The sequence below is a fragment of the Myotis daubentonii genome, chromosome 1 (genome assembly GCF_963259705.1).
Source record: "Myotis daubentonii chromosome 1, mMyoDau2.1, whole genome shotgun sequence".
Lineage (NCBI taxonomy): Eukaryota > Metazoa > Chordata > Mammalia > Chiroptera > Vespertilionidae > Myotis > Myotis daubentonii.
Window position 1 is genome coordinate 30,137,026 of NC_081840.1, and position 25,526 is coordinate 30,162,551.

A 25,526-nucleotide genomic window follows, 5' to 3' on the forward strand; every position below is an offset into this window, starting at 1 on the left:
CCAGCTCAGGAACACGACTTGCTTTATAGCCAGGTGCAAACATTTCACACTGTAACCAAATGTCTGTGAAGCGTTTTCCCCTGCCTTATCTCATTTGATCCTCACAGAAGCCCTGGAGTAGATAGGAGACTCAATAGAATCCTGATCTTTTATTGAGAAACTTGGCTTTTTTCACCTAAGTTGAGTAGTTACCAATTGTATGGCATTCCGTATGAGTACAGGACAAGTCTAACCATTCTGGTGAGCAGGATGGAAGTACTCTGGTTTGGGATGATCTGTGTAAAGAGACGCGATATTCTGACTTTATGCTGCAAATAGCTATTCCACGTGAAACATCCTCACTGTAGTTTTCAAAGGAGGCTATTTGATCGGAGCATGGATGCCAGTAGCTGCATTAGTTGTGGTTGTGACTGATAACAGATATGGCCCAGAGACCAACTTGTAGCCATACTGACCAGACCTATGACCTAAAGGTACAGATGTCAAAGTAGGGATTTGGGAATAAAAGGTTTGAGTACAAGTGTACAAATGGCTGTATCTGCTTTTGTGCTCCCCTGTGGCCCCCCATTTCCCAGGAGTGCAGAAGTGGAAGGCCTGGGGTTAAGCCCACAAGTATAGCTGTGAGCAGTATATGACAGGTTTAATTCCTGCTCCATAATTACACTGTCATCAAGATAAGACCTTAAGTCCTATTTGAGTCTAGCCACCAAATGAGTCATGGGGAGATGTGTCTTGTCTTGCAAATGTGCAGAAAATGCTGGACATTGGTACTGTTGCTGTTACGATAGGCTGGCATTTATGGAGACAATTTTCAGTTTGGGAGTTTTCCAAGCTTTGGGCCACTCACTGCACCCTCCCCCGCCCCTCCCCTCGGTTTTTCTTACTTGTTCATGGTGCCCCTGGCCAGCCTTGCTCAGGATTTTCTGTGGATGTGTGCTCATGCACAAAGACACATAAGTACTCTCTTTCCTAAGCTCAGGAGCTTAACCCCTGCAGATCTTTTTTTTTTTTTTTTTAATATATTTTATTGGTTTTTTTACAGAGAGGAACGGAGAGGGATAGAGAGTTAGGAACATTGATGAGAGAGAAACATCGATCAGCTGCCTCCTGCACACCCCCTAGTGGGGATATGCCTGCAACCAAGGTACATGCCCTTGACTGGAACTGAACCTGGGACCCTTTAGCCTGCAGGCCGAAGCTCTATCCAGTGAGCCAAACCGGTTAGGGCAGCCGTGGGCAAACTACGGCCCGCGGGGCGTTTGAAATGAATAAAACTAAAAAAAAAAAAAAAAAAAAGACCGTACCCTTTTATGTAATGATGTTTACTTTGAATTTATATTAGTTCATACAAACACTCCATCCATGCTTTTGTTCCGGCCCTCCGGTCCAGTTTAAGAACCCATTGTGGACCTGAGTCAAAAAGTTTGCCCACCCCTGGGTTAGGGCAACCCCTGCAGATCTTAAGCCTTCAGAGAGAAAATAAAAAGTTAGATATTCACAAAGGGGCTGGGGACTCCAGACTTCAGCATGAAAGGTACATCTAAAAAGAAAATTAGAATTGCCTGTGAGGACAAGTTTTGCACAAGGTAGAGTATCTTTTATATTAGAAAAACGAGATTTAAAATTCTACAAAATGTGAAATATTAAATACCTATGTATAGTATTGGTACATTAATGAAATATTTTGCTTTGGTGCAAGATTTAGTTTTAGGACTTTTAAGACACTACCAACTCTATCTCATAGAGTTCAATTATTATTATTGGGCTGTGTTTAAGAAAAAACAGGATTGTCAACAAGAGGGGAATAAAATCAGTGTCTTCATAAACTTCAGAACACTCCGAACTTTTATTTTGTTTTTTGTTAATCCTTACCCAAGGATATTTTTCCCATTGATTTTTAGAGAGAATAGAAGGGAGGGAGAGAGAGAGAGAGAAAGAGAGACATATCGATTGGTTGCCTCCTGCACGAACCCAGGGTTCGAACCTGCAACCCAGGTGCGTTCTCTTGACCTGGCATGGAAACCGAGACCCTGCTCTGTGCAGGCCAACACTCTAACCACTGAGAACACGGGCCATGGCAACACTCAGAACTTTTGAAACACTCTGCTTTAGCAGGCATCATCTGAATAATTTAAGCATTTTCACGTCAAGATTGCTTAGTTATTTAGAAAGCCATAAAGATTATTAATAATTTGTAGTTTAATATAAAGTAGGAACAATGAATATAGCAAGAGGTGATGAAAACAAGCACACTTCTGTCAAATTCATAGGAGACACCAGTCAGAATTGCCCTTTCCATGGAATCAGGTCAATGAAATTGAATTCAAGGTTTAGGTGTTAGTGTCTTTGCTGGAGGTGGGCCCTTAGGCATGTCATTGTAAAGTCTGTCCCACACCCAATCAGCAGAGTAGAACTTTTTTGTAGTGTAAATTCAGTATTTTCATCAGTGTGATCTTCACAGTTTTAGGAAATGAAAGTAATACACCATGCTTGTCTTCAAAGACTTGAATAAGTAAAATAAACATGAGCCAATATAACATTTATTCTATATTAATAGTCAGTACACATATTAATTCAGGTTGAAACCTTTTTTCTAGAGGATTATTTCTTGAATATCAGCATCTGACCCACAGTAATATAGTACTAATTTTAATGAGAAATACAATATGGAACTTTTTATAACAGCTCACCCACTTAACATTTTACAGACAAAGAACTACTATAAATATGTAACATTATGCAGGCATTTTTCTGCACCTGCTCACACACCAGAAGGAATATACTGTTTAACTAGTTAGAAACGGAATGCTTTCAAGCTGCCCCTGTATTTCTATGACCACCTCCCACACCAGATAAAATTGTTTTTCTCTTTATTCTCCCCTCCATGGCACTTGTAATGCTGCATTCATTACCTGGGCCCTCTGCCTTCACTCCTGTCCCAGGGTCTGATGGTACTGCTCCCTTGGATGAGCTCTTGGAGGGCAGGCAGCCTGTCCCCTTTATCAAAGTGTTTGGCATATGTTATACCCCACACACGTTGCATCAAATTGAATTTAATCAGGACACCCAAATTTGATGTAATTTCCTTCTGTTACATTTTTATAACTAAATAGAGATCACTACAAAAATTCTTTTAAAAAATGTACCATAAAATCTATGCATTGAAATTTTGAATTCTGTAAAATAAGAAACTTCATGTCATACAATAAAACATAGGCATTTGTAAAGAATTCTAAACCTTAAATGATGGGCAGGAAAGTCAACTGATGTATTAAGTGTCAGATAAAATTAGAAAGACTTTTACACAGTTGAATAAAGCTGACATTAAAAGGATCTTTTCAAACAATAGGATTCTAAAGTTTAACAATTATTTTAAAAATTCTGCTATTAACCCTGAAAAACGTATTTCTTAACTGCAAAAAATAAGGCAACTTGAAGTTAGAAATTTATGAAGTTAACTCGGAATTGCATGCCCTGTTATGATTCATATCTTTAAAAGCCTTTAGTGGGAAGGCTATTTGCACGCACTGGTGAAAAAACAGCCTCGCAGAAATAAATCAGAGTTTCTAAGACTCCACTAAATAGACCAATTAAGATCATCACAGACTCCGAGCTGTCAAATAGATTACCTTGGAAGAAAATGATGCAGTTTTTCTGAAGAACTCCATATGTGCCACGTGTTCATTATTCTTTAAAGTGGAGGAGGTGGCAGGGAACATGATTTCTGTTGAAAGTTCTTTTGTTTTCTGCTACCTTTATCTAAGTGTTACCAGGTGCTGTTTTTATATCCTATAAAGTACTGTAAGAAAGTATTAAGTGAATAATGATACATAAAATACAGGAGAGTTTTCATATTCTCTGGGTTGTAAAGCAAAGTGAATTAACACTTGATTCTTAAAAGGGGGAGGATAATGCTGAAAACTTAACAAGTATCCAGTAAGCCAACCAGCTTTTAAACTTCTGAGTTCAAAGAGAAACTGAATCCCACTAATTAATAAATGTTCACTAAAGACACTTCGACCACAGCAAATTTAAATGAAAATGTGCTATAAATTGCATTTTAAATGATCATGTTAATATTGTTAAAGGATTGTGAGTGAATAAGAACCTATTTCTATTCATTTAATGTCTTACATATACAATCAAATTGCTTAAAATACCATTATAATAAAAAGTTTTGAGAGATTTCTAAGTCATCTGATTCCTAATTATTTCTATAACAACAAAACAATGTGGATCACCTTAGAATTCACTGTAGTAGGATTTAGCACGTGGAAGATATAATCAGAATGAAACCAATTAATATCTTGATTCCTTTTTCAAACTGGAATCCTACTTATTAATTCACCAGATATTTCCAGTAGCAAAGATTGAGAAGAAATCACTTAAGAATGAATGTAAGTAGAGTACACTCGTCATAAAAACAATCCATTGTAATACATTCTAATAAAAATATATATCAAACCACAGTGTGAGGGGGAGAAACAGAGCACTAGATAAAAGGTTACTTCCTTAACAAAAAAAAAAGTTCATTACACATATTTACCTAGTATCCAGTTTTAAAACTCCCAAATGAATACACCTAAACCTTTCAAAATATTTTCAATAACTAAGTGATGTACTTTTTGCTTAATTATGAGAGATTAAAAACTTACAATGCTAGGTATTGGCTTGAGCCATCTTGCAGTAAATGAAGGCAGGAGTCCTCAAAACACTGTAAAATGTACCAAACTTTAGTCAGGTTTTTTAAATTGTTCACTTTTAAATATATATTTGCTGGTAGCTGTCCACGTCCATTAGCACCACATATAGTGAACGAAAAAGAAATATTTTTAGGGAGGATGACTCAGCCATCTTTTTAAAAAAATGTTTAAAAGTTAGACAAATAAAAGAAATTGGTGTTTTGGGTCATGTGTTTTGAAAAATCCACTTTTCGTCTTGTTAAACGAAAGGATTTGGGTGGGTTCCCCCCCAGTTTATACAAGCATGAAGATAGGAAAATCTGCATGCTTTTCAGCAAAGAATCTTACTGATAATAGTTCAGTTCCAAAGTCAGATTAGGTTCTTCTGCCAGAGGTCTCAACGAAAGAAAGAAAGAAAAGAAAGAAAAAGAAAAGAAAGAAAAAGAAAAGAAAGAAAAAGAAAAGAAAGAAAGAAAGAAAGAAAGAAAGAAAGAAAGAAAGAAAGAAAGAAAGAAAGAAAGAAAGAAAGAACAGAGGGAGGGAGGGAGGGAGGGAGATTCTACAGGACAAATTAGCACATACTTTCTATATGCAATCCATAAATAATTCATGAAGTCACAGGATCATTTAAAATCATCTACTGTACATTTTTTTTTCTAGGAATGTACAAATGCTCTTTAGCAAATACTATACAACTCCAGTGAAAGCTCTTCCTTGCTTATCTACGTCCAGAGTAACACTGTCAGTCAATTTAAACAGTGGGGGACTGTACAGTCTGAAGCCTAACCTGAGAGGTAAGGAAGTGTATTCTAGTATTATGGCCACAAGAAAAGATTGAAATAGAATCCCTTTTTCAAAAAGGATGGCAATCACTGATTAGATCGATGATTTCAATAACTGAATAAAATGCAAATAAGCCCTTCTCATTGTTATAAGTTCTTTTTTTTTTTTTTTTGGTAAGGAATTAGCTGTACTGTAAAAAAAATGATGAAAAATGTAATTTCCAATGTCCATGTGAAATGTTTTTTCCTGGTGTCTCTCAAAACACAAGCACGATGAAAGAATACTGACATTTAAAATATAATGTGCTTTAGCAATAATGTTTTACTTTCTATTCAACCTTGTACTTGGCTCATCCTTGGTCAGGAGTAATATTTTTACTGATTAAGACTTCCTAGGACTTCTGCTGCCAGACTGGCTTCGGGTCACTGTCCCCGCTCTGAGGAGGGCTGAGGAGTGAGGTCTTGGGAGCAGAAAGCCTGCAACAGGAATCTTGTTCTGTGGTGACTTGTTACCTGGGAAGTTTGCCGTCTCCCGGATGGAAAGTGACATTCCACTCTTTTTCTTTTTGCTCTTGCTGTTAGTTTTTTGTTTGTTTGTTTTGAACCTTTTCATCGGAGGATCCCCTGCAGACATGGATTTATACAAGTCTGTTTGGGACAGAAGGAAGGAGGCGAGGGAGAATGCTCTCCGTGTTGTGTTCCCACAGCCCGGCGCTTGGTAATGATTTGCCTGTTGGATACATTTGTGAATGGCTTTTGTGAGGGACTTGAGCAAGACTAGAGACCACTCATGTTTAAAGTTCAACTATGCATATTCTGCACATTCTGCTAAAATTGGGAAAATGCAATTTTTTTAAAGGTAAGACTACTGCTTAGAATTGTAACAACTATAAATAACACATTCACACCAAAAAAAAGCTCACCTTATTCATTGTTTTAAACAAGATAAATGTGCACTGTAACAAAAAGTTTTTGAAAACTAAATGTAATGTTAACCTGTACACAGAGTTCAACTATCAGAAGGAAACCAGGCTTTGTGACATCAGAGGACCAAAAAGAGATTATGGCATATTGTAAGTGCTCAATCAATACATCTTCATATGCCATTTCAGCAACTCCTTTTATGTCACTTTGCTATTGTGATCCACGCTGACTTCCTCCAATCCAGAAGTAGCTGCGTTTTAGTGGTAGGCAGAGTTTCATAAACTTTATTAAGTCTTCAACACTTCTGGGCTGAGGTGGTACCTTTAAATTCCACAGATGAAAATCTCTCATTTGTTAATGAGTAAGAAATGCCACAATTATGGAAAATAATTCATTGTTAAACTTCTTGCCCCTCCCATGATCTGGAAATGGAGTCACTGTAGAAGACTGTTTATTTTATTATCACCAGAGGCCATTTCATTAACCAGCTGCTCTATAGACAACTGGATAGCATTCTTGACAAGAGAAGAGGCTGTTTCTATTAGGAGTGTTTCATACTGTTCTGAAGTTCTACCCTCAAAACCACACTCAGCAAAACCCCCTCCTTCCTCGTTTTCCATTGAAATTAAGAATCGCTTAGGGACATTTTTAGATTTCTTGACATCAAATTCACTGATTTCAGTGTCTGTAATAATAATAGCAATGGGCTCCATTTTTTTGTTTTCTTCCGGTTTGGGTTTCTCTGCACTGATCTCCGTTTCTTTAAAATCTGATTCCTGGCTCACTTCATTATCTTTTGGCTTAATCTCTTCAGCTACAATCTCTCCACTTTCATGGTCTTTCCCATTTGGTTCACTTTCTAGGACATTGTTTCTGGCTTCTTCCGCAATTTGTTGATCTGGGATTGCAGGAGAGCGGGGAGCATCAGAAACCACTGGCAGCTGATGTTCTGTTTCTGAAGTTTCCAGTGGGCTTGTTTGCTGGGGCTGGATACTTGGGGTTTCCTCAGTTGTTTCAATGTCTTTTTCAAGGATTAGAGTTCCTGTTTGAATAGCAGAATGCTCCTTTTCTAACCCAAGTTCTACTGAAATCACATTCTCTCCAGGAGAAGTTCTGCGGTTGCTCACATTTGGTTCACAGACCTCATCACCCCCTTTCTGTGAGACCTCTCCACTTACTTCCTGGGTCAACTTGGTCTTTGTTGCCTGGTCATCCGATTTGGCTGGAGTTTTTGTATCCAACCTTTCAGCCTCTCCCTGAACTTTGATGCTGCAGTCTGCATCTTCTATAATTTCGGAATGATTATGTCTTTTCTTCCCCTTTGAGAATTTTATGCAGGGAATCCTAAGTCTGGATTTTGCCTTTTTCTTGGGAAGATTAGCATCCTCGGCACTGACTTCAGTTTGCACTTTGGCCTCAGCGGGCTTTTGCTGCTGGGAAGAACCTGACTTTTTCCTGCGTGTCACAAGACGTTTTATTGAGGCCCAGGCCCCCCCTGGGGGCTGTGGCTGCTCCGAAGCTCCAGCTCCTGACGCACACGTCCTGGCCACGTCCGCAGCTCCGGAGTCGGCTCTGGGCTTCATTGCTTTGGCTGATTTCTTTCTTCTCTTGAAGCAAAGCATTGATGCTTTTCCCTCCTGCCTCTCATCATGAGCTCTAACTTCTGCTGATCTCGTCTCATCCTTGCTTTCTACTTGAATGTCAGAAACTGGGGTCTCCATTTTTACAATACACTCCTTCTCTCGAAAATGATATTCTCTCTTCCTTAGCAGCCGTTTATGACAAGAAGCTGGGCAAAAGTGTCATCCTAAGCAAAATTTCTTCCAGATGTAGTCACTCCTTTCATCTTATTCCATACAGTTGTTTGAGGTGGATTCTCCAGTATGCAAATGCTTAGTTTCTCTATTACTTGTATTTTCTCTCCAATTTCTTCATGAGAGCCCTTTACTTGATAGACTTTGTTTTAGTTAAAGATTAACCTGGTAAGAGAAGAGAGAGGTGAGAGAAGATAAAATATTTTATTTCACCATCAGCCTGTTTTCTACAGACAATTTTCATTGAATGTGTATGATTCTACCAGGCATGTTTCCCATATTATAACTGACTGAAAATGGAGAATAAAAATTGGTGTTAACTTAAAAAAAAAAAGATTTTAGAGAGAGAGAAAATACATAGGTTGCCTCATACTCACCCATACTCACCCCAACTGGGGTTCGAACCTGCAACCCAGGTACGTACCCTGACTAGGAATCAAATCTGGGACACTTTGGTGCATGGGACAGTGCTCCAACCAAATGAACTATATCAGCCAGGTCTGGGGGTTAACTTTTGCCTTGTCAGAAAAATTTCAATGTAAATATATTCTGCTCTAGTTATAACTTCAATTTGGATTGTTTCTACAAATCTGATGTTATTATTTTTAAAAATATTTTTATTGATTTGAGAGAGAGAGGAAGGGAGAGGGAGAGATCAATGAGAAACATCAACGAGAGAGACATCAACTGGTTGCCTTCTGTGTGCACCCTGACCGGGGTTCAAACCTGCAACCTGGGTATATGCCCTGACCAAGGAATTAAACTGGTGACCTTTTGATGCATGAGTGGATGCTCAACCAACTGAGCTACACGGGCCAAGTTGTGCTATCTTTTTGACTTGTTTATGACTCTGAATTCCAAGTTAAACAGACAAAGAATGATAGTGATAAGCAAGCTAGTGTAATTTTTATTACATGCAATAAAGAATTCTGAAGCTGAATAGGATTTTAGAGATTATTTAAGATTAATCAAGTCCAGTCTGATGAAGAAATTGAGCATGGTAATGGACAGTTAGCCTGTGGAAAGCCATATAGTTAGGTAAGGTCATAGCCAGAGTTAGAACTAAAGACCTGGACTCTCCAATGCTCTTTCCATTATACCATAAGGTTTCTGTTCTAAAAATGTAAATTCCATCAAGGAAGTGCTACTTTTCATACATACTCTGGGGAAATGTAACATTACTATGATTTGCCACTCTTAAATTTAGTTGTATAAATTTTTTCTAAGTATTTGCTGTTCAAACATTTTCCATAATGAGCTCATAGTTGAAGGTCAGTAAGAGCAAATGATAGTAATCGCTGACATTTATTGAGCAACTTCTGTGTCTTAGGCAGTGCTAAGCACTTTTATATACATCTCTAATCCTCCCCACATTACAAAGTGAGTAGGTGGTGGTATCGCCATCTACAGACCAAGAAACAGGCTTAGAGAGGTTATGCAACTTGCCCGAGATTACACAGCTGGTAGATAACAGAGCTCAGATTCAACTGAATATTGTGCCTGAAACCCATGCTCTGAAACTGGGCTTTGAGAGTTTCATCAGAAAAACGAACTGTTTAAAGATGCTAATCTGCACTACATTCACTAGTCAAAAAATTTTAAAATGTTTAATGGTTATTTAACCACTAGTGGCCCAGTGCATGGATTCGTGCACTGGTGGGGTCCCTCAGCCTGGCCTGCGGGGATCAGGCCGAAACTGGCTCTCCAGCATCCCCTGAGGGGTCCCAGGCCAGGCCGAGAGGGCGCAGGCCAGGCTGAGGGACCCCACTGGTGCACATCAGGGCCGGGAAGGGGCTGCGGGAGGGCTCCAGGGTGTGTCTGGTCCATCTCACCCAGTCCTGATCGCTGGACCCCAGCAGCAAGCTAACCTACTGGTCGGAGCATCTGCCCCCTGGTGATCAGTGTGCATCATAGCTACCGGTCGAACGGTTGCTTAGGCTTTTATAAATATAGATTATGTAGCCCATCAACTCGTAATTGAATCAAGATTAGTCTGAGTTCTTGCTATTTTTAAAATTCAGCTGTTGAAATTCCTTAGATTTTATTTTCTTGGTTCTGGAACTAATTCAAAAGCCAAATGTAAACAATAAACTTTACAACTGGCAAACTGGTTAGTTACATTTAAATATAAAGGCATGTTTAAAAATTAATCCACAGATTGGTATGATGGTACCGATGAACAGAGGTCGAGGTGATCATCTAACAAAAATCCTATGCATTTCAGTTGATGGATGTCCTAAAATAAGCAAAGGGACGCATCCCTGGGGCTATTTTTATGTAAATCTTTCACTGTTGAAGGTTTTACTGTTAAAGTTCTTGATTCTATGAACCACATAAGGAACTGGAACTCTGAAAATCAGTTTATGATCTAAGTATTCCCTAAGGTTGGGTGTTACATACTACATGCCTCTGACAGAAAGACAGTCCTCACAGCAAAAATGGCGCTTAAATATGAACATTTAAAAGTGTCCCTCCTCACTTAATGCTTCCATAAGTACTAGAACTACAGCTGATTAGAGCTTTAAGTCTTTTCACCTCTTGTGAGTTCTCAGCTCCTGAAAACTTTTATTAACCAGAGGATGTATAACTAACAGAAATACTGAAATGATAACATGTGTAGGAATTTAGAAGCTCATTTGTATGATTATCACACTGTAGAAATAAAACACATACCCACACAAAAACCTAACTGCAATGGGGAAAATGCAGTCTGCAGACATTAAAACTTTGCAGAATGTTAGATTGCAAGTGACTCTTCCTTAATCTTAAAGTTCCTGTTGTCATTTCCTGATAGAATCGCAAGGCTAATGCCCCCTTTCCCTTGAAGCGGAGAAGCGCGGAGGAAAGAGCGAGCACTCCCCGGGAAAGCAGTGAGTCCCCGGGAAAGCAGTGACTCCCCGGGGAAGCAGTGACTCCCCGGGGAAGCAGTGAGTCCCCGGGAAAGCAGTGACTCCGGGGGGAAGCAGTGACTCCCCGGGAAAGCAGTGACTCCCCGGGAAAGCAGTGAGTCCCCGGGAAAGCAGTGACTCCCCGGGAAAGCAGTGACTCCCGGGAAAGCAGTGACTCCCCGGGGAAGCAGTGACTCCCCGGGGAAGCAGTGAGTCCCCGGGGAAGCAGTGACTCCCCGGGGAAGCAGTGAGTCCCCGGGAAAGCAGTGACTCCCCGGGAAAGCAGTGACTCCCGGGAAAGCAGTGACTCCCCGGGGAAGCAGTGACTCCCCGGGGAAGCAGTGAGTCCCCGGGGAAGCAGTGACTCCCTGGGGGAAGCAGTGACTCCCCGGGAAAGCAGTGACTCCCCGGGAAAGCAGTGACTCCGGGGGGAAGCAGTGACTCCCCGGGAAAGCAGTGACTCCCCGGGAAAGCAGTGACTCCGGGGGGAAGCAGTGACTCCCCGGGAAAGCAGTGACTCCCCGGGAAAGCAGTGAGTCCCCGGGAAAGCAGTGACTCCCTGGGGGAAGCAGTGACTCCCCGGGGAAGCAGTGAGTCCCCGGGAAAGCAGTGACTCCGGGGGGAAGCAGTGACTCCCCGGGGAAGCAGTGAGTCCCCGGGAAAGCAGTGACTCCGGGGGGAAGCAGTGACTCCCCGGGAAAGCAGTGACTCCCCGGGAAAGCAGTGAGTCCCCGGGAAAGCAGTGACTCCCCGGGAAAGCAGTGACTCCCGGGAAAGCAGTGACTCCCCGGGAAAGCAGTGACTCCCCGGGGAAGCAGTGACTCCCCGGGGAAGCAGTGAGTCCCCGGGGAAGCAGTGACTCCCCGGGGAAGCAGTGACTCCCGGGGAAGCAGTGACTCCCGGGAAAGCAGTTGACTCCCCAGCGGCAGCTGCGGACCGCGGAGCTTCCTCCGGAGGAGGGCGTCTCATGCGGCTGGAGGAGCCTTAAGGCAGGAGCTAAGCTCAGGATAAACTCAAAAAGGAAAGTGCCGGGGGCGTGCGACAGATAACCCAGCTTCAAGCTCTCTGCACAACCGTAATGCCAGGAACCCAAACCCATTCCTCTCAAATAAAGGGCGAAGAAGGAGAAACCTACCGCAGCCCATGCTTCCAGGGCGAGCTGCGAGGAAGAGGGTAGGTTGGGCAGAACCGATGAGGGTCGCGCGGGCTGGGGCTTCGTATGGACAAGTGACCTTCCCGGGTCTCACACCGGCCATCTCCGGGGGCGCAGATTCCGGGGTTCAGGGGCTCCTCCCGCCCACCACGCCGCGCAGGGTCAGCGGACCGGACACTGGCCCGCACCCTCTTCTCCCGCCACCTCCTCGCCCTCCTTCACTTACCGATGGCGCCGGGGTCCGTGGCCAGGGGTCCCTGCTGCTCAGTGCGGGGGAGAGGGGCGAGCGCTGGCGGGGCCGGGCACCCAGGCAGCCGGGAAGCCACGGTCGCGCCCGGAGCCAGCAGCCCTCCGCAGTGGGACCGCAGCCCGGCGGCGCCCCCTCCTCAGAGCGCAGGGACTGACAGCCCGCGGCACCAATGCGCGCGGAGCAGCGGGCGCGGGGCGGGGCCAGGGCGGGGGGCTGCGGCGGGGAGGGGGGAGGGGAGAGGGGAGGCGGGGCTCCGCGGGGCTTTGCGGGGCCACCTGCGATAGGTCCACCCAGCAGGTGGGAGCAGACCTCCAGCTCCGAGCCCGGGCGGGAACCCTGCCACGCGTCCACATCCCGGCAAGGGCAGGGGGACCATCGAGAGAGCCGGCGGATGGGGAGGGGACCCGAGTCGGGAGCCCCACATTTTCTGAGACGCAAAGTAGCAGAATCTGGTTTCAAATGATAGGCATTCTCATTATAAACCCCACACCATCCCAAACCGAATATTTAAAGACACAGCAGATAGAACATATTAAAAGCAGGACTTCAAGTGCAGCGTGGGCCCTGGCCGGGCAGCTCAGTTGGTTAGAGCGTCCTCCCAATACGGCAAGGTTGCAGGTTCAGTCCCAGATGAGGGCACATGCAAGAACCAATGAATGCAGAAAGAAGTGGAACAATAAAATCGATGTTTCTCTCACTCTCAAATCAATCAATAAAAACCTGTGCAGCGTGTTAGGCTCTCGTTTGTTTGGAGAGAAAATTACATATACGAATCGAAACAATAACAACAAAAAACTTTCCTCGGAGTGGGTTTGGGTGTAATGAAGTCATCGTGGCTCATTGCCAAACGGGCTGTCAGAGGCCAAGCCCAGACCCTCCGGTAGAGATGACGCGCCCTGTGTGCGCACAAGGTGAGACGGGCACAGGAACCCAGCCCCGCTCGTCTTTTATGCCTTAAATATTTCCAAGAATAAGTTGAGGTAGCTTGCAAGTTACCCATATTTCCCTTCAGGGCATTCCTGGCTGCCCGTTTAACCTTGTCCCTCTCAACTGAGCGGGGCGGGGGCGGGGCGGGTGGAGAGGCTTTCCTTGGAGTTCCAGTCCCATCAGAGCCAAGGGCGTAGGCAGCATCTACTTCCTGCCAGGCTAGGTTGTGTATTTTCATACATTTTCTGAATCTTAAATATGTATTTTAGAGAGAGAGTGAGGGAGAGAAAGAAATATAGAGGACGCCCCCTCTCCCTGCCCCGGGATCCAGCCTGCAACCCAGGCATGTGCCCTGACCAGGTATAGAACCGGCAACCTTTGGTGCGGGAGTCGCCCAACCAACTGAGCCACACCGGCCATGGCCATTTTCCGAATCCTTAAACAAGCCGCTGGCCATAGTGAAAAGCACCACAAGCATTTATTTGTACACATAACACACTGTTTTCATGAACACCTAGGAAAGGTGTTGCTGGGAGAGCTCAGGGTGACTTGCTCCGGATGTAATATTACCTACAAGGGCATTCGTGGGAGCTCCAGCTGTGAGGTCCTGCAGGATGCTCAATTCCTGCCTCCTCCTCCAGCCCCTCCCAAGTACACCGTCCAGACGAAGAACCTGTTATGGTGGAGGGAAGAACTACTGGACAGCGGCTGTACTCACCCCTTTTCTTCAGTAGGATCATGATCTGGGGGGGTGGGGGGGATCTCAGTTATCCATTTTTGGATGTTTTTCCAGGAATATATTTTACCTTTGTAAGATTCTATAGCTTTCACAGTGGCTCATTAAGGAAAGAACTGTGATAACACAATAGCAAAACTGAATCCAAGTTGTCAAGATCTTTTTAAAAAATATATATTTTATTGATTTTTTTACAGAGAGGAAGTGAGAGGGATAGAAAGTCAGAAACATCGATGAGAGAGAAACATCGATCAGCTGCCTCCTGCACACCCCCTACTGGGGATGTGCCTGCAACCAAGGTATATGCCCTTGGCTGGAATCAAATCTGGGGCCGTTCAGTCCCCAGGGCGATGCTCTATCCAGTGAGCCAAACCGGCTAGGGCCAAGTTGTCAAGATCTTAAATTCATAGATAGAAGAGACAAGGATTATAAAACAAGAAAACCCATAAGCATCTAGTTTAGTTGTAATTAAGAATGCAATTTATCTGTTCATTCAGCAAACACCAGTCTGAATATGTCCTTTATATCCTCAGAGGGTTGCTAACCCTGCTTACTGCCAGTTTTGAACTTTGGCTCAAAGAAATCTATACCTGCATAACCAATGGAGGTGATATTACCCACTGAGATCTGGGAATTTGTAACATTTCCGGCAAAAATAAGATGAGCTTATTTATTGAAGACAGGGTAGCACAGCTGTATTATTAGGAAATAGTTGAAAATGAAACAAGGGACAGGTTAAAACAATAAAGTCCACCTTAATAAGTTGTAGATCTTATTCCACTTGCTTTTCTTTTTTTAAAAATGTGTCTTTATAAATTTTTTTTAAAGTATTACAGATGTTCCCATTTCCCCATTGACTCCCCCACTCACCCCCAGGCTCCACTTGTTTTTCTTTTTTTTTTTTTTAATCCTCACCTGAGGATATATTTTTTTCAATTGATTTTTTTTTAAGAGAAAGAGTGGAGGGGAGGAAGGTGGGGGGTGGAGGGGGAGAGAGAGAGAGAGAGAGAGAGAGAGAGAGAGAGAGAGAGAGAGAGAGAAACATCGATGTGAGAGAGACACATCAATTGGTTGCCTCCCCCATGCACCCTGTCTAGGGCTAGGATTGAGCCTGCAACTGAGGTACAAAATCTTGATCGGAAATTGAACCCAAGACCCTTTGGTCCACGGGCTGATGCTCTAACCACTGAGCTCCATCCAGGGCCCACTTAAAAGAAAAAAAGATTAGTGAAAGGGAACTGAAGGGTGGTTTGAGGTTAGAGGTGAATTGATTTTGTATTTAAAGGGCAGATTTCTTTAAGGCCTATTACAAATAACTCATCCCTGACCTCTACACTCCTCCCCTCACACACACTGACAGATATAATACTATACACACACACACTGACAGATATACCACTATACATAAAATAGTGCACTGTGGTTTTTCTTTATGACAAGAATTCAATGCCGTATTTTAGTTTTTTTAAAAAATGTATCCAGTATCTCATGCATGAAAGAAATGTCATCCCTGAACTCACTTAAGTGACAGGAAGCTGTTACCCTTATCATTGTCTGTTATTCCTTAGTAGCTTTTCATTATATAATGAGAAACAGGCTATAAATATATCTATCCCATCTGATGAGGAATTATCCTACCTACAGCTTATCTTGTTAGCATCACCAGATACAGTACGCCAATAAAACAGAGCTTACATATTTATCTGATCTCTACTGATCATACCATTTCTCCCATCCTGGTTCCTATCCACCCACAGCCTGGGCCTGAAGCTACCAAAAATGGTTTATAACTCTTTGGTAACACTTCCTCCATTTTAGAGATCTGGGAGGAAGCCTCCACACCGTCTTCCCTGGCACACCATCAAATGAACCTGTGGCTCCAGCTCTCTGCTGGTTGGATCTGTTCCTAGGCACCATGAGGGCTGCACCAGCCAACACAAACGCAACAGTAGTTCTGTTGTCGTCTGCCTCACTTGACAGCACATACATGCTGTCTCTTTGGGATTAAGAGTGTATATACATCTTCAGTGCATAGCAACAGCTTCTGAGGTACAGATCAGAGAAGCTGCAATCTGTCAGTAATATTACGAATATGGGGAGGGAAGGCATTACTAGCAGCCCAGAGAAGGGTAGGAATGAGGACAGGGAAGCCAGTGATCTGCAAGGACTCTTAGCCCCAAGGTAAAGGCACTGGACCTTCTCTGGCAGCAATTCTCCTGTAGGTTTTGAATTCAGGCCTTCAATTAGCCAGCAGTTTTTTGTTCTGTATGCCTCCTCTTTATCACACCTCTTATCAGATTGAAGAATCAATTCCATAAAACCCATGGCATCAATAATTGCTTGGCAGCCTTCTTCGCCTCTTTATTTCTTCCCTCTGCTTCTTCCACCTTGTTTCGTCCCTTCCTTCTGAAGGGATGTGAAATGGGCAGCTTTCCATCTGTCACAGTGGGACGTCCATTTTTGTGCAACCCGGCAGGAAGAGCTCTGAAAGGCAGAATGATGGTAAAGAGCAGGGGCTGTGGAGCCACATGACCTCAGCAAGTTCATCTGGTGGGCAGGAACAGTGCAATTCAAAGTGCGGATGAAGTAAGATCTCTAAGATTTATCACCAAGTGAAAAAAGCAACTTGTAACATTTGAATTTTTACTCAAGGCCTATTGCAGTTCTACTCAGGAACTTCTTGCATTGGTGATGGTCCATTCACTCCAAGCAAGACCCAGTAGAAACATTTGCATTATTTATTGTCCTAGGGCTTTGTTTATAATCTTTGGCTTATAAAACCTTCTCTCCCGCTAATTGTTTATTTTTCCTATCAACATTAAGGACTTTTAAAAATCATCACCCAAGGATATTTTTCCCATTGCTTTTTATTTATTTTTAAAAACATTTTTTATTTCAGAGAGGTAGGGAGAGGGAGACAGAAACATCAATGATAAAAGAGAATCATTGACTGGCTACCTCTTGCACATCCCCAACTGGGGATGGAGCCAGTAACCTGGGCATGTGCCTTCAGGAATCCAACTGGGACCTTCTGGTTCATAGGTCGATGCTCAATCACTGAGCCACACCGGCCGGGCTCCATTGCTTTTTTTATTTTTAATATTTTTTATATTTTATTGATTTTTTACAGAGAGGGAGAGGGATAGTTAGAAACATCGATGAGAGAGAAACATCGATCAGCTGCCTCCTGCACACCCCCCACTGGGGAAAGTGCCCACAACCAAGGTACATGCCCTTGACCAGAATCAAACCCGGGATCCTTCAGTCCGCAGGCTGACGCTCTATCCACTGACCCAAACCGGTTAGGGCCCCATTGCTTTTTAGTGAGGGGAAGAGAGGGAAGAAGGGGGAGAGAAACATTGATGTGAGAGAGACACATAGATTGGTTGGCTTGTGCCAACTGTGATCAGGGATGGAACCTGCAACCCAGCTATGTGCCCTTGACTGAACATCAAACCCATGACCCTTCAGTACTCAGGTTGACACTCTAACCATTTAGCAACACTGCCCAGGCCTCAACATTAAGGATTTAAACCCACATGGCCTTTGGTGATAGGAAGGAGCCTAAAACCTTTAAGATGGTCTTTAAGTCACCACGTCTGACAATAGGCTGCTTTCTTCCCTTGTTTACGAAACTGCATTCCCAAAGGCTCATTCCCGATGAAGCTTTCTAGGACATTTGAAAAAACATCAGAAACAGGGTCTGCATGATGCTTTGGAACAGGACTGATGCCGCCATTGTGTGCACCATTGCCAGGAAGTGCACAACGTAAGGGGAGCAGGGGTTCTGCACTCATGACCCCTTTGCCATATGTCCCCAAAGTACCACCATTCTTTATTTAAAATATATTTTTTATTGTTTTCAGATAGGAAGGGAGAGGGAGAGAGATAGAAACAACGATGAGAGAGAATCATTGATGGCTACCTCCTGCACGTCCCACACTGGGGAACAAGCCTGCAACCTGGGCATGTGCCCTGACGGGATTGAACCATGACCTCCTGGTTCATAGATTGATACTCAGCCACTGAGCCATGCCTGCTGGGCTGTACCACCATTCTTTATTTGGGCTATAAAACAGTGAATTACAACACTGATGTAAACCTAGGGCAGTGGTTGGCAAACTCATTAGTCAACAGAGACAAATATCAACAGTCGATTGAAATTTCTTTTGAGCCAAATTTTTTAAACTTAAACTATATAGGTAGGTACATTGTTAGTAACTTAATTAGGGTACTCCTAAGCTGGCTTTTGCTAAAAACGTCCTCAATCTGATTGAGGTACGTTAGCTGAGGTTGACCCCTTCCAACTCTCCCATCCACACTCATCTTGTATACTTGTTTCACCCAGGCCGAAAACTGACTTCTGCGCATGGGCCACAAAGTTTCAATCGCACTGTATGTGTGCGCCCGCACATGGTATTTTGTGGAAGAGCCACACTCAAGGGGCCAAAGAGCCGCATGTGGCTTGTGAGTCGCGGTTTGCTGACCACTGACCTAAGGGATTAAAAATAATAAAACCAAAAAAAAAAAAAAAAAAAACCCAAAAACCCCAGGAAAAATACTGCTTTGCCAACGCGTGAAGATGCAATAACTTCTGGAAGGATCTAACGCAGGAAGACTAGGGGGGAAAGGGAGGAAAAAATGGGAGAGGAAGAAGAGATAAAAGATAGAAAACCAGAGAAGGAAAAACATTTGAGCAAAAAAAATGTCCTGTGGGTAGTAGAGCTCAGGTACATAGTAAAAGCTCAATAAACATTTGCTGAACCAATAAAGCAAAAAGGGCTAACCTACAGTTAGCACTGCATGACCAGCCTTGAGGACTCCAGAAATAAATCGTCTTAAAGCTGAGACAGAAATGAGAATTCCAAGGGAGTTCAGGACAAAAGCCTGTGTAAGCACTATTTTTCAGGGTAAAGGTGTGGCTCAATGGCTGAGTATTGATTCATGAACCTGGAGGTCACGGTTGGATTCCTGGTCAGGGCACATGCATGGGTTTTAGGCTTGATCCCCAGTAGGGGGCATGCAGGAGATAGCTGATCAATGATTCTTTCTCATCATTGATGTTTCTCTCTCTCTCTCTCTCCCTTCCTTTCTGAAACCAATAAAAATATAGTTTGAAAAAGAAACATAGAAAGATATGATAAAAAGGTACATCCTTTGTACCCTGCTCCTCCTGATATATGCCCTCCCAGAAATATGCAAGCATGCACCATTTTCCCCTTTAAACAGAGCAGTATCATAAAGTACATACTGCAAGTTGCTTCTTTAGTCCCACTGTATGCCGGACAAACAAGCTCAGCCAGGACAGCAGAGATAGCAGCAGTCTGTTAATGCTGCAGTTTATATTTAAACACAAAGATAGTAAAATCATTTTCTTTTATTCTGTGAAATTTCAGTAAAGTATATAGACGTGTGCATACTTTATGTTCATTTAGACATGATGATAGGAATTAAGACCAAAGAAGGGCTTTGGGGGAAATTCCCACTATTTCTTTCAGAAGATCTTCGAGGCAGGGGCTGACTTCTCTCGGCTTCTCCACACTCCTGCCCATTGGCCTGAATACACACTAAGCCTAACTTGCAAAGTAGCTTCTTGAAGATGGACAATCTAGAAGGAAAAAAAAAAAACCAGGAATGAATATTTTCTCTAACTGCGGAAATGTTTCCTCTTCCCTTCCACACTACACCATCACCCTCTCGCGCTACCAAAGCGGTGATCATTTACATCTTTTCCCACAACTCCTGGCGGGCCAGTCCAAAGACCTGGAAACAATGCGCGGCATCTACATTATGGCTGTGTGAACACTGCCAGGCCAGACCAGGCATGAGCCAGGATGACCTTTCCAACGTCACACCTGCCTCTTGAGGAATGTGCTCCCCCAGCATCAAGCACAGCCTCTCCGCTGTGGGAGCAGTTGTTTCTGTAAGTAACCATCCTTGCGGCTGCTCAGGTGAGGACTACGGTTCGCATGACCCCTTGATACCCCAGTCTTTTCTAGCTCTTCCTAGTCTTTCTCAGGCCTCCCTCCTCCTGTTTCACGTTGGACTTGTAACCCGAGGCCACTTGTACTTCATTGCTGTCTAGATCAGGACTCAGTTTCCTGAGAACCATGTCTTCTTTTTTCTTGGTTTATTCCTCATTTTGCTGGAGTACAAGGTTAAATCCCTTCCTCAGAGGAGATATGGGCTAGGGACCCTGTATGTGCCTGAAACACCTGGATGGATTTGGTAGGGCGTCTTTCCCTGTGAACATGGAGGGTATTCCTCTTGCTGCTGCTAAGACAGGTTGGTTCAGTCTAATTCTCATTTTTCACAGGCCAGCCTTTCTCTGGAGAAGGATTTTTGGGATTTTCATCATTGACGCTTTTGAAATTAAACTGAATGTGCCTCGGGATGGCTCATTCACTGTGATGAGTGCGTGGGCCTTTCACTTAAGACCCAAGATCTGCATGGTTGTTTCCTTCTCGTGTCTACTCCCGAGGACTTGACCCAATTCTTAGCTGCTCTATTCAGAGTACAGACCTCAGCTGCCCCTGCACCATCAACCCGGAACGCAGAGCCTCCTGGGCTCCCGCAGAGGAGGCCTAGCCTCCGCTACCGTCCCTCCTCAGTTCAAGAGGCAGCGGCTCTCCCGCTCACTGCCCACCTGTGATAGCCATGCTCTTCCTCCAAAAATGTGTTACTCTCATCACTGCCCCCTCTCCCCTCAGCAATATCTAAAATGACATCACTTTAGTTGGAGTCCTGTAATTCATAGGTATGCCTCATAAAGAAAATGGCAATACTCTCACCAGAAACAACTTACCTGTTTAGAACAGCCCATTCACCTGCTCGGTTACAGGGTCCAAATCAATGTCATAGAAACAGGGCCGGGTAGGGAGTCCAGGCATTGTGCTCATCTAGGAGGTGTGAAATAGCATTCCAAATAAACTTGGTGATTTTCCCCCATGTTTCCCTCAGATAGAAAGCCCCAGGCACAAAGATAGAATATGATTTTATAGTTGTCAACAAAATGGTACTCCTCTTGTTAACACACACACACACACACACATACACACACACGCGCACGCCTAAGCGACCATTTGACTGGTAGCTATGACGCGCACTGACCACCAGTGGGGCAGATGCTCAATGCACAGGCATGGAAACATGGAACAGACTGATGAATCTCAGAGGGAAGGGGGAGGGCGGGAAGAGATTAACCAAAGATCTTATATGCATACTAGAGGCCCGGTGCCCGGATTTGGGGGATGTTGGAGAGCTTGTTTCAGCCGGATCCCTGCAGGCCAGGCCGGGGGACCCCACTGGTGCACGAATCTGTGCACCGGGCCTCTAGTTAAAAATAAAGTCACTGCTCCTGTATAACCTCAAAGAGAAACCCTCAGATCCTTCAGCAAACCAAATGCCAGGCCTCACTCTCCTCTTCCATACTGACAGTTGCAACAAGAAGCAGCAGGTGCTGAGGAGGCTAAGGAGTCAGTTACTCACCTCCTCTGCCCTCAATTCACAAGACCAAAAGGAGGTATAGGCTTGTCCACTTTCACATTTTGTTTTAATTAAATTTGCATAGATGCCCATAGTATTTTTGCTACAGCAACACATCATTAGAAATTAGTATCTTTTAACTTGGGCCAAGACATTTTCTACACAATGTACTTGGTTTTGTAACTACTATTCTTTAAAAAAAATTTTTTTTTTTATTGATTTCAAAGAGGAAGGGAGAGGGAGAGAAATAGAAACATCAATGATGAGAGAAAATTATGGACTGGCTGTCTACTGCACGCACCCCACCAGAGATTGAGCCCGCAACCCAGGCATATGTCCTGCCTGGGAATTGAACCGTGACCTCCTGATTCATAGGTCGATGCTCAACCTTTGACCCAACCAGCCAGGCTACAACCACTATTCTTACTTGTCCAAATTGGCTTTTTAAGACTGAACCTGTAATGCTTATGGCTTATATTTGCACTTGCGTCTTTTCTAAAGAATTGGCTTTCACAAACATCTACTTAGGTGCAAATTCATAAGGCTTATAAGTGAAAACTCAGTATATTTTATCTATAACAATGTTCTATATAATGAATACTCACAGGTTCCAAATCAGATCCAGACAGGAAATAGTTTAAGTTGAACTTTTATGACTTAACTGTAAAAATGTCACAGAATAGGATGAGTCACCTTCTGTGACACAAAACACCTACACTTTAGAAAACTTAATTCTGACATGTGAATGCCAATCAGTATTCCCTAGAACAGTGGTCGCCAACTGGTGGTCTGCAGGCCATTGGTGGTCCATGAGGTCTGAAAGGTTGGCAACTGCTGCCCTAGAACGTACTATAGGGATCTGATGTCAGTCTCTACCCTCAAATTCTATAAGAGATAAGGTACGGAGGCTTGAATGCGCGTGGAAAGGGGCTGGCACCTGAGGACACGGCTGTCTTTTTGAATCCGGAGGTAGTCACAAGCTCCTGACTGCTCTGAACTCCAGTTCCGGAAAGTCTCTGGAGACCTAGGACTCATACGGGGAGAAACTGGACTGTCTGGCAGTGGGCAGATCTCGGAACTTGAGGGCAGCTTTCCCTCAGGTGCTTGCAGCGATTACAAGGACACTGAGATGCGAGGGCCCCTTAGGGCAGGGCTGAGGATCAGCCATAGCTGCTTGTTCCGCCCTGTTGATTCCCTGAGACCCTGCCCCACCCAGGCTGTGGCAGAGGCTTTTGCATATGAATGCCCTGGCCCTTTGCAATCTGAAAATTACCTAACAAACTGCAGCTGGGCCAGACAGACCCAGAACTTCCAAGAGAAGGCCCAAGGCCCCACAGCAGCTTGCACTGCTTCACAGCTGGGCCTCATCTGGGCACCTCCAAACCCCCAAAAAGGAAGGGGAATCTGCAGGTCTCTTCGTAGCTCCTGCTGGGTAGCCTCAGGCAGAGGCTAAATTAGCACTTCCTTAGAGATCCAAGAGCCAGTGTCCCAGTGGTCAGAGTGAGATCATCCAGATTACAACTCCTCAGATCCATAAGGGACACACTCAGGAGGCAGACTCAGTGAGCACCAAAGCCCCACTGAAGCAAGTCTTGCCCCAGAAGGGTGTCTTTAGCACAGAAGTCCTCCCACTGTAGACACAGCTGATTCTCACAGACAATTGTCCTGGAGGTCAATTCCTCCCAGTGATACCTACAACAATCAAGGCATAACTACAATAAGACTGTGCACACAGCCCACAAAGGGGTGCACCAAGAGTGTCCTCCTCAGGTAATTGGGGAGGCTGAGCCACTGGGCCCTATAGGACACCTAGCAAACAAAGCCACTCTACCAACACAGGAAGCATAAAAAATGCGGAGACAAAGAAACAGGTCACAAATGACAGAAATGGAGGAAAGCAAACGACTGGGTATAGAGTTCAAAACCACAGTTATAAGGTTTTTCAAGAATTTTCTGGCCGAAACCGGTTTGGCTCAGTGGATAGAGCGTCAGCCTGTGGACTGAAGGGTCCCAGGTTCAATTCCGGTCAAGGGCATGTACCTGGGTTGCGGGCACATCCCCAATAGGAGATGTGCAGGAGGCAGCTAATCGATGTTTCTCTCTCATCGATGTTTCTAACTCTCTATCTCTCTCCCTTCCTCTCTGCAAAAAATCAATAAAATATATTAAAAAAAAAAAAGAATTTTCTGGAAACCGCCGATAAATTTAGTGAGACCCTGGAGGATATGAAAAAAGACCAACTAGAAATTAAGCATACACTGACTGAAATAAAGAATAATATACAGAGATCCAACAGCAGACAAGAGTATCCCAAGAATCAAGTCAAAGATTTGAAATACGAAGAAGCAAAAAACACCCAACAGGAAAAGCAAAATGAAAAAAGAATCCAAAAATATGAAGATAGTGTAAGGAGCCTCTGGGCCAACTTCAAGCGTACCAACATCAGAATTATAGGGGTGCCAGAAGAAGAGGGAGAGCAAGATACTGAAAACCTATTTGAAGAAATAATGACAGAAAACTTCCCCCACCTGGTGAAAGAAATAGACTTACAGGTCCAGGAAGCGCAGAGAACCCCAAACAAAAGGAATCCAAAGAGGACCACACCAAGACACATCATAATTAAAATGCCAAGAGCAAAAGACAAAGAGAGAGTCTTAAAAGCAGCAAGAGAAAAGAAGTCAGTTACCTACAAGGGAATACCCATAGGACTGTCAGCTGATTTCTCAACAGAAACTATGCAGGTCAGAAGGGAGTGGCAAGAAATATTCAAAGTGATGAATAGCAAGAACCTACAACCAAGATTACTTTATCCAGCAAAGCTATCATTCAGAATTGAAGGTCAGATAAAGAGCTTCACAGATAAGAAAAAGCTAAAGGAGTTCATCACCACCAAACCAGTATTATATGAAATGCTGAAAGGTATCCTTTAAAAAGAGGATGAAGAAGAAAAAGGTAAAGATAAACATTATAAACAACAAATACATATCTATCAACAAGTGAATGTAAGAATCAAATGAATAAATAATCTGATGAACAGAGTAAACTGGTGAATATAATAGAACCAGAGGCATGGAAAGGGAGTGGACTGACAATTCTTGGGGGGAAAGGGGTGTGGAGGTGCAGGAGGAGACTGGACAAAAATCGTACACTTATGGATGAGGATAGTTGGGGGGGAGGGTAAGGGCAGAGGGTGGGGTGGGAACTGGGTGGAGGAGAGCTATGGGGGAAAAAAGAGGAACAACTGTAATAATCTGAACAATAAAGATTTAATTAAAAAAAAAAAGACAAAGGACTTGTGCCATTGATGCAGACATAGATGAGCATGTTGGCAGAAGATGCTAAAGATGGTCCCCAAAACAGTGATAAAGATTCTCAGTATTTTTACTCTTATCCAAAGATTTTGCTCCCTACACATTGGTCATATTGACAATCAGAAAATTTTAAAAATGAAAAGATTATATGTACATACACATATGAATGTAGACATAAAATTCTGAAAAGAAACCACCACACCTTGAATTAATACATAAAATACTCAAATCCTCAGTCCTGTTCAGGCAGCAATAGCAGTTAGGAGGCATTAAGAATAGTGCTCATCTAGGTTATGCCACTTAGGTTATGTGCAGAAATGTCCTGGTCCAAGCTGGCTTCTAATGCGAGAGCTAGTTCTAAATGACAGTCTTGAGCTGGGCAGGATGTGTTTCTCTCTGCACTACAGGCAAACGCATTGGCCTGACCACTTCCAGTATTGCTTTCCTGGTTAGTCACCCATTGCACACACACATCATCGTGACAATACAGACTGCAGCTACTGCTCTCAGCCGGCAGTTGCTAATAGTTCCTCTAGAAAGGACATGTTTCTGCAGTATTCAAGGTGCTGGGCAA

The 25,526-nt window shown here is 43.7% G+C and overlaps 2 protein-coding genes across 5 annotated transcripts in view; both read right to left on the reverse strand.

Annotated features, from left to right (window-relative positions):
* Nucleotides 1–5,202: 5,202 nt before the first annotated feature.
* Nucleotides 5,203–12,686, reverse strand: AKAP5 (A-kinase anchoring protein 5). The gene is made up of 2 exons (XM_059693703.1): nucleotides 12,470–12,686; nucleotides 5,203–8,367 (listed from the first exon to the last, which is right to left on the reverse strand). The coding sequence occupies exon 2, from the start codon at nucleotides 8,107–8,109 to the stop codon at nucleotides 6,823–6,825; it is 1,287 nt and encodes a 428-aa protein (XP_059549686.1). The 5' UTR covers nucleotides 8,110–8,367; nucleotides 12,470–12,686; the 3' UTR covers nucleotides 5,203–6,822.
* Nucleotides 12,687–19,518: 6,832 nt separating this feature from the next.
* Nucleotides 19,519–25,526, reverse strand: part of MTHFD1 (methylenetetrahydrofolate dehydrogenase, cyclohydrolase and formyltetrahydrofolate synthetase 1) — a 60,782-nt gene continuing 54,774 nt past the window's right edge. For all 4 annotated transcript variants that reach the window (XM_059693714.1, XM_059693731.1, XM_059693723.1 and 1 more), the window contains 2 exons: nucleotides 20,962–21,055; nucleotides 19,519–19,764 (listed from right to left, as the gene is read on the reverse strand). In XM_059693714.1, the coding sequence (XP_059549697.1) occupies nucleotides 20,966–21,055 (90 nt within the window). In that variant the 3' untranslated portion in view covers nucleotides 19,519–19,764; nucleotides 20,962–20,965. The remainder of the gene's footprint in view (nucleotides 19,765–20,961; nucleotides 21,056–25,526) is intronic.

What these genes read in the sequence shown, in the direction of transcription:
- AKAP5 (XM_059693703.1), bottom strand. Translation starts at nt 8,109, where the DNA reads ATGGAGACCCCAGTTTCTGACATTCAAGTAGAAAGCAAGGATGAGACG.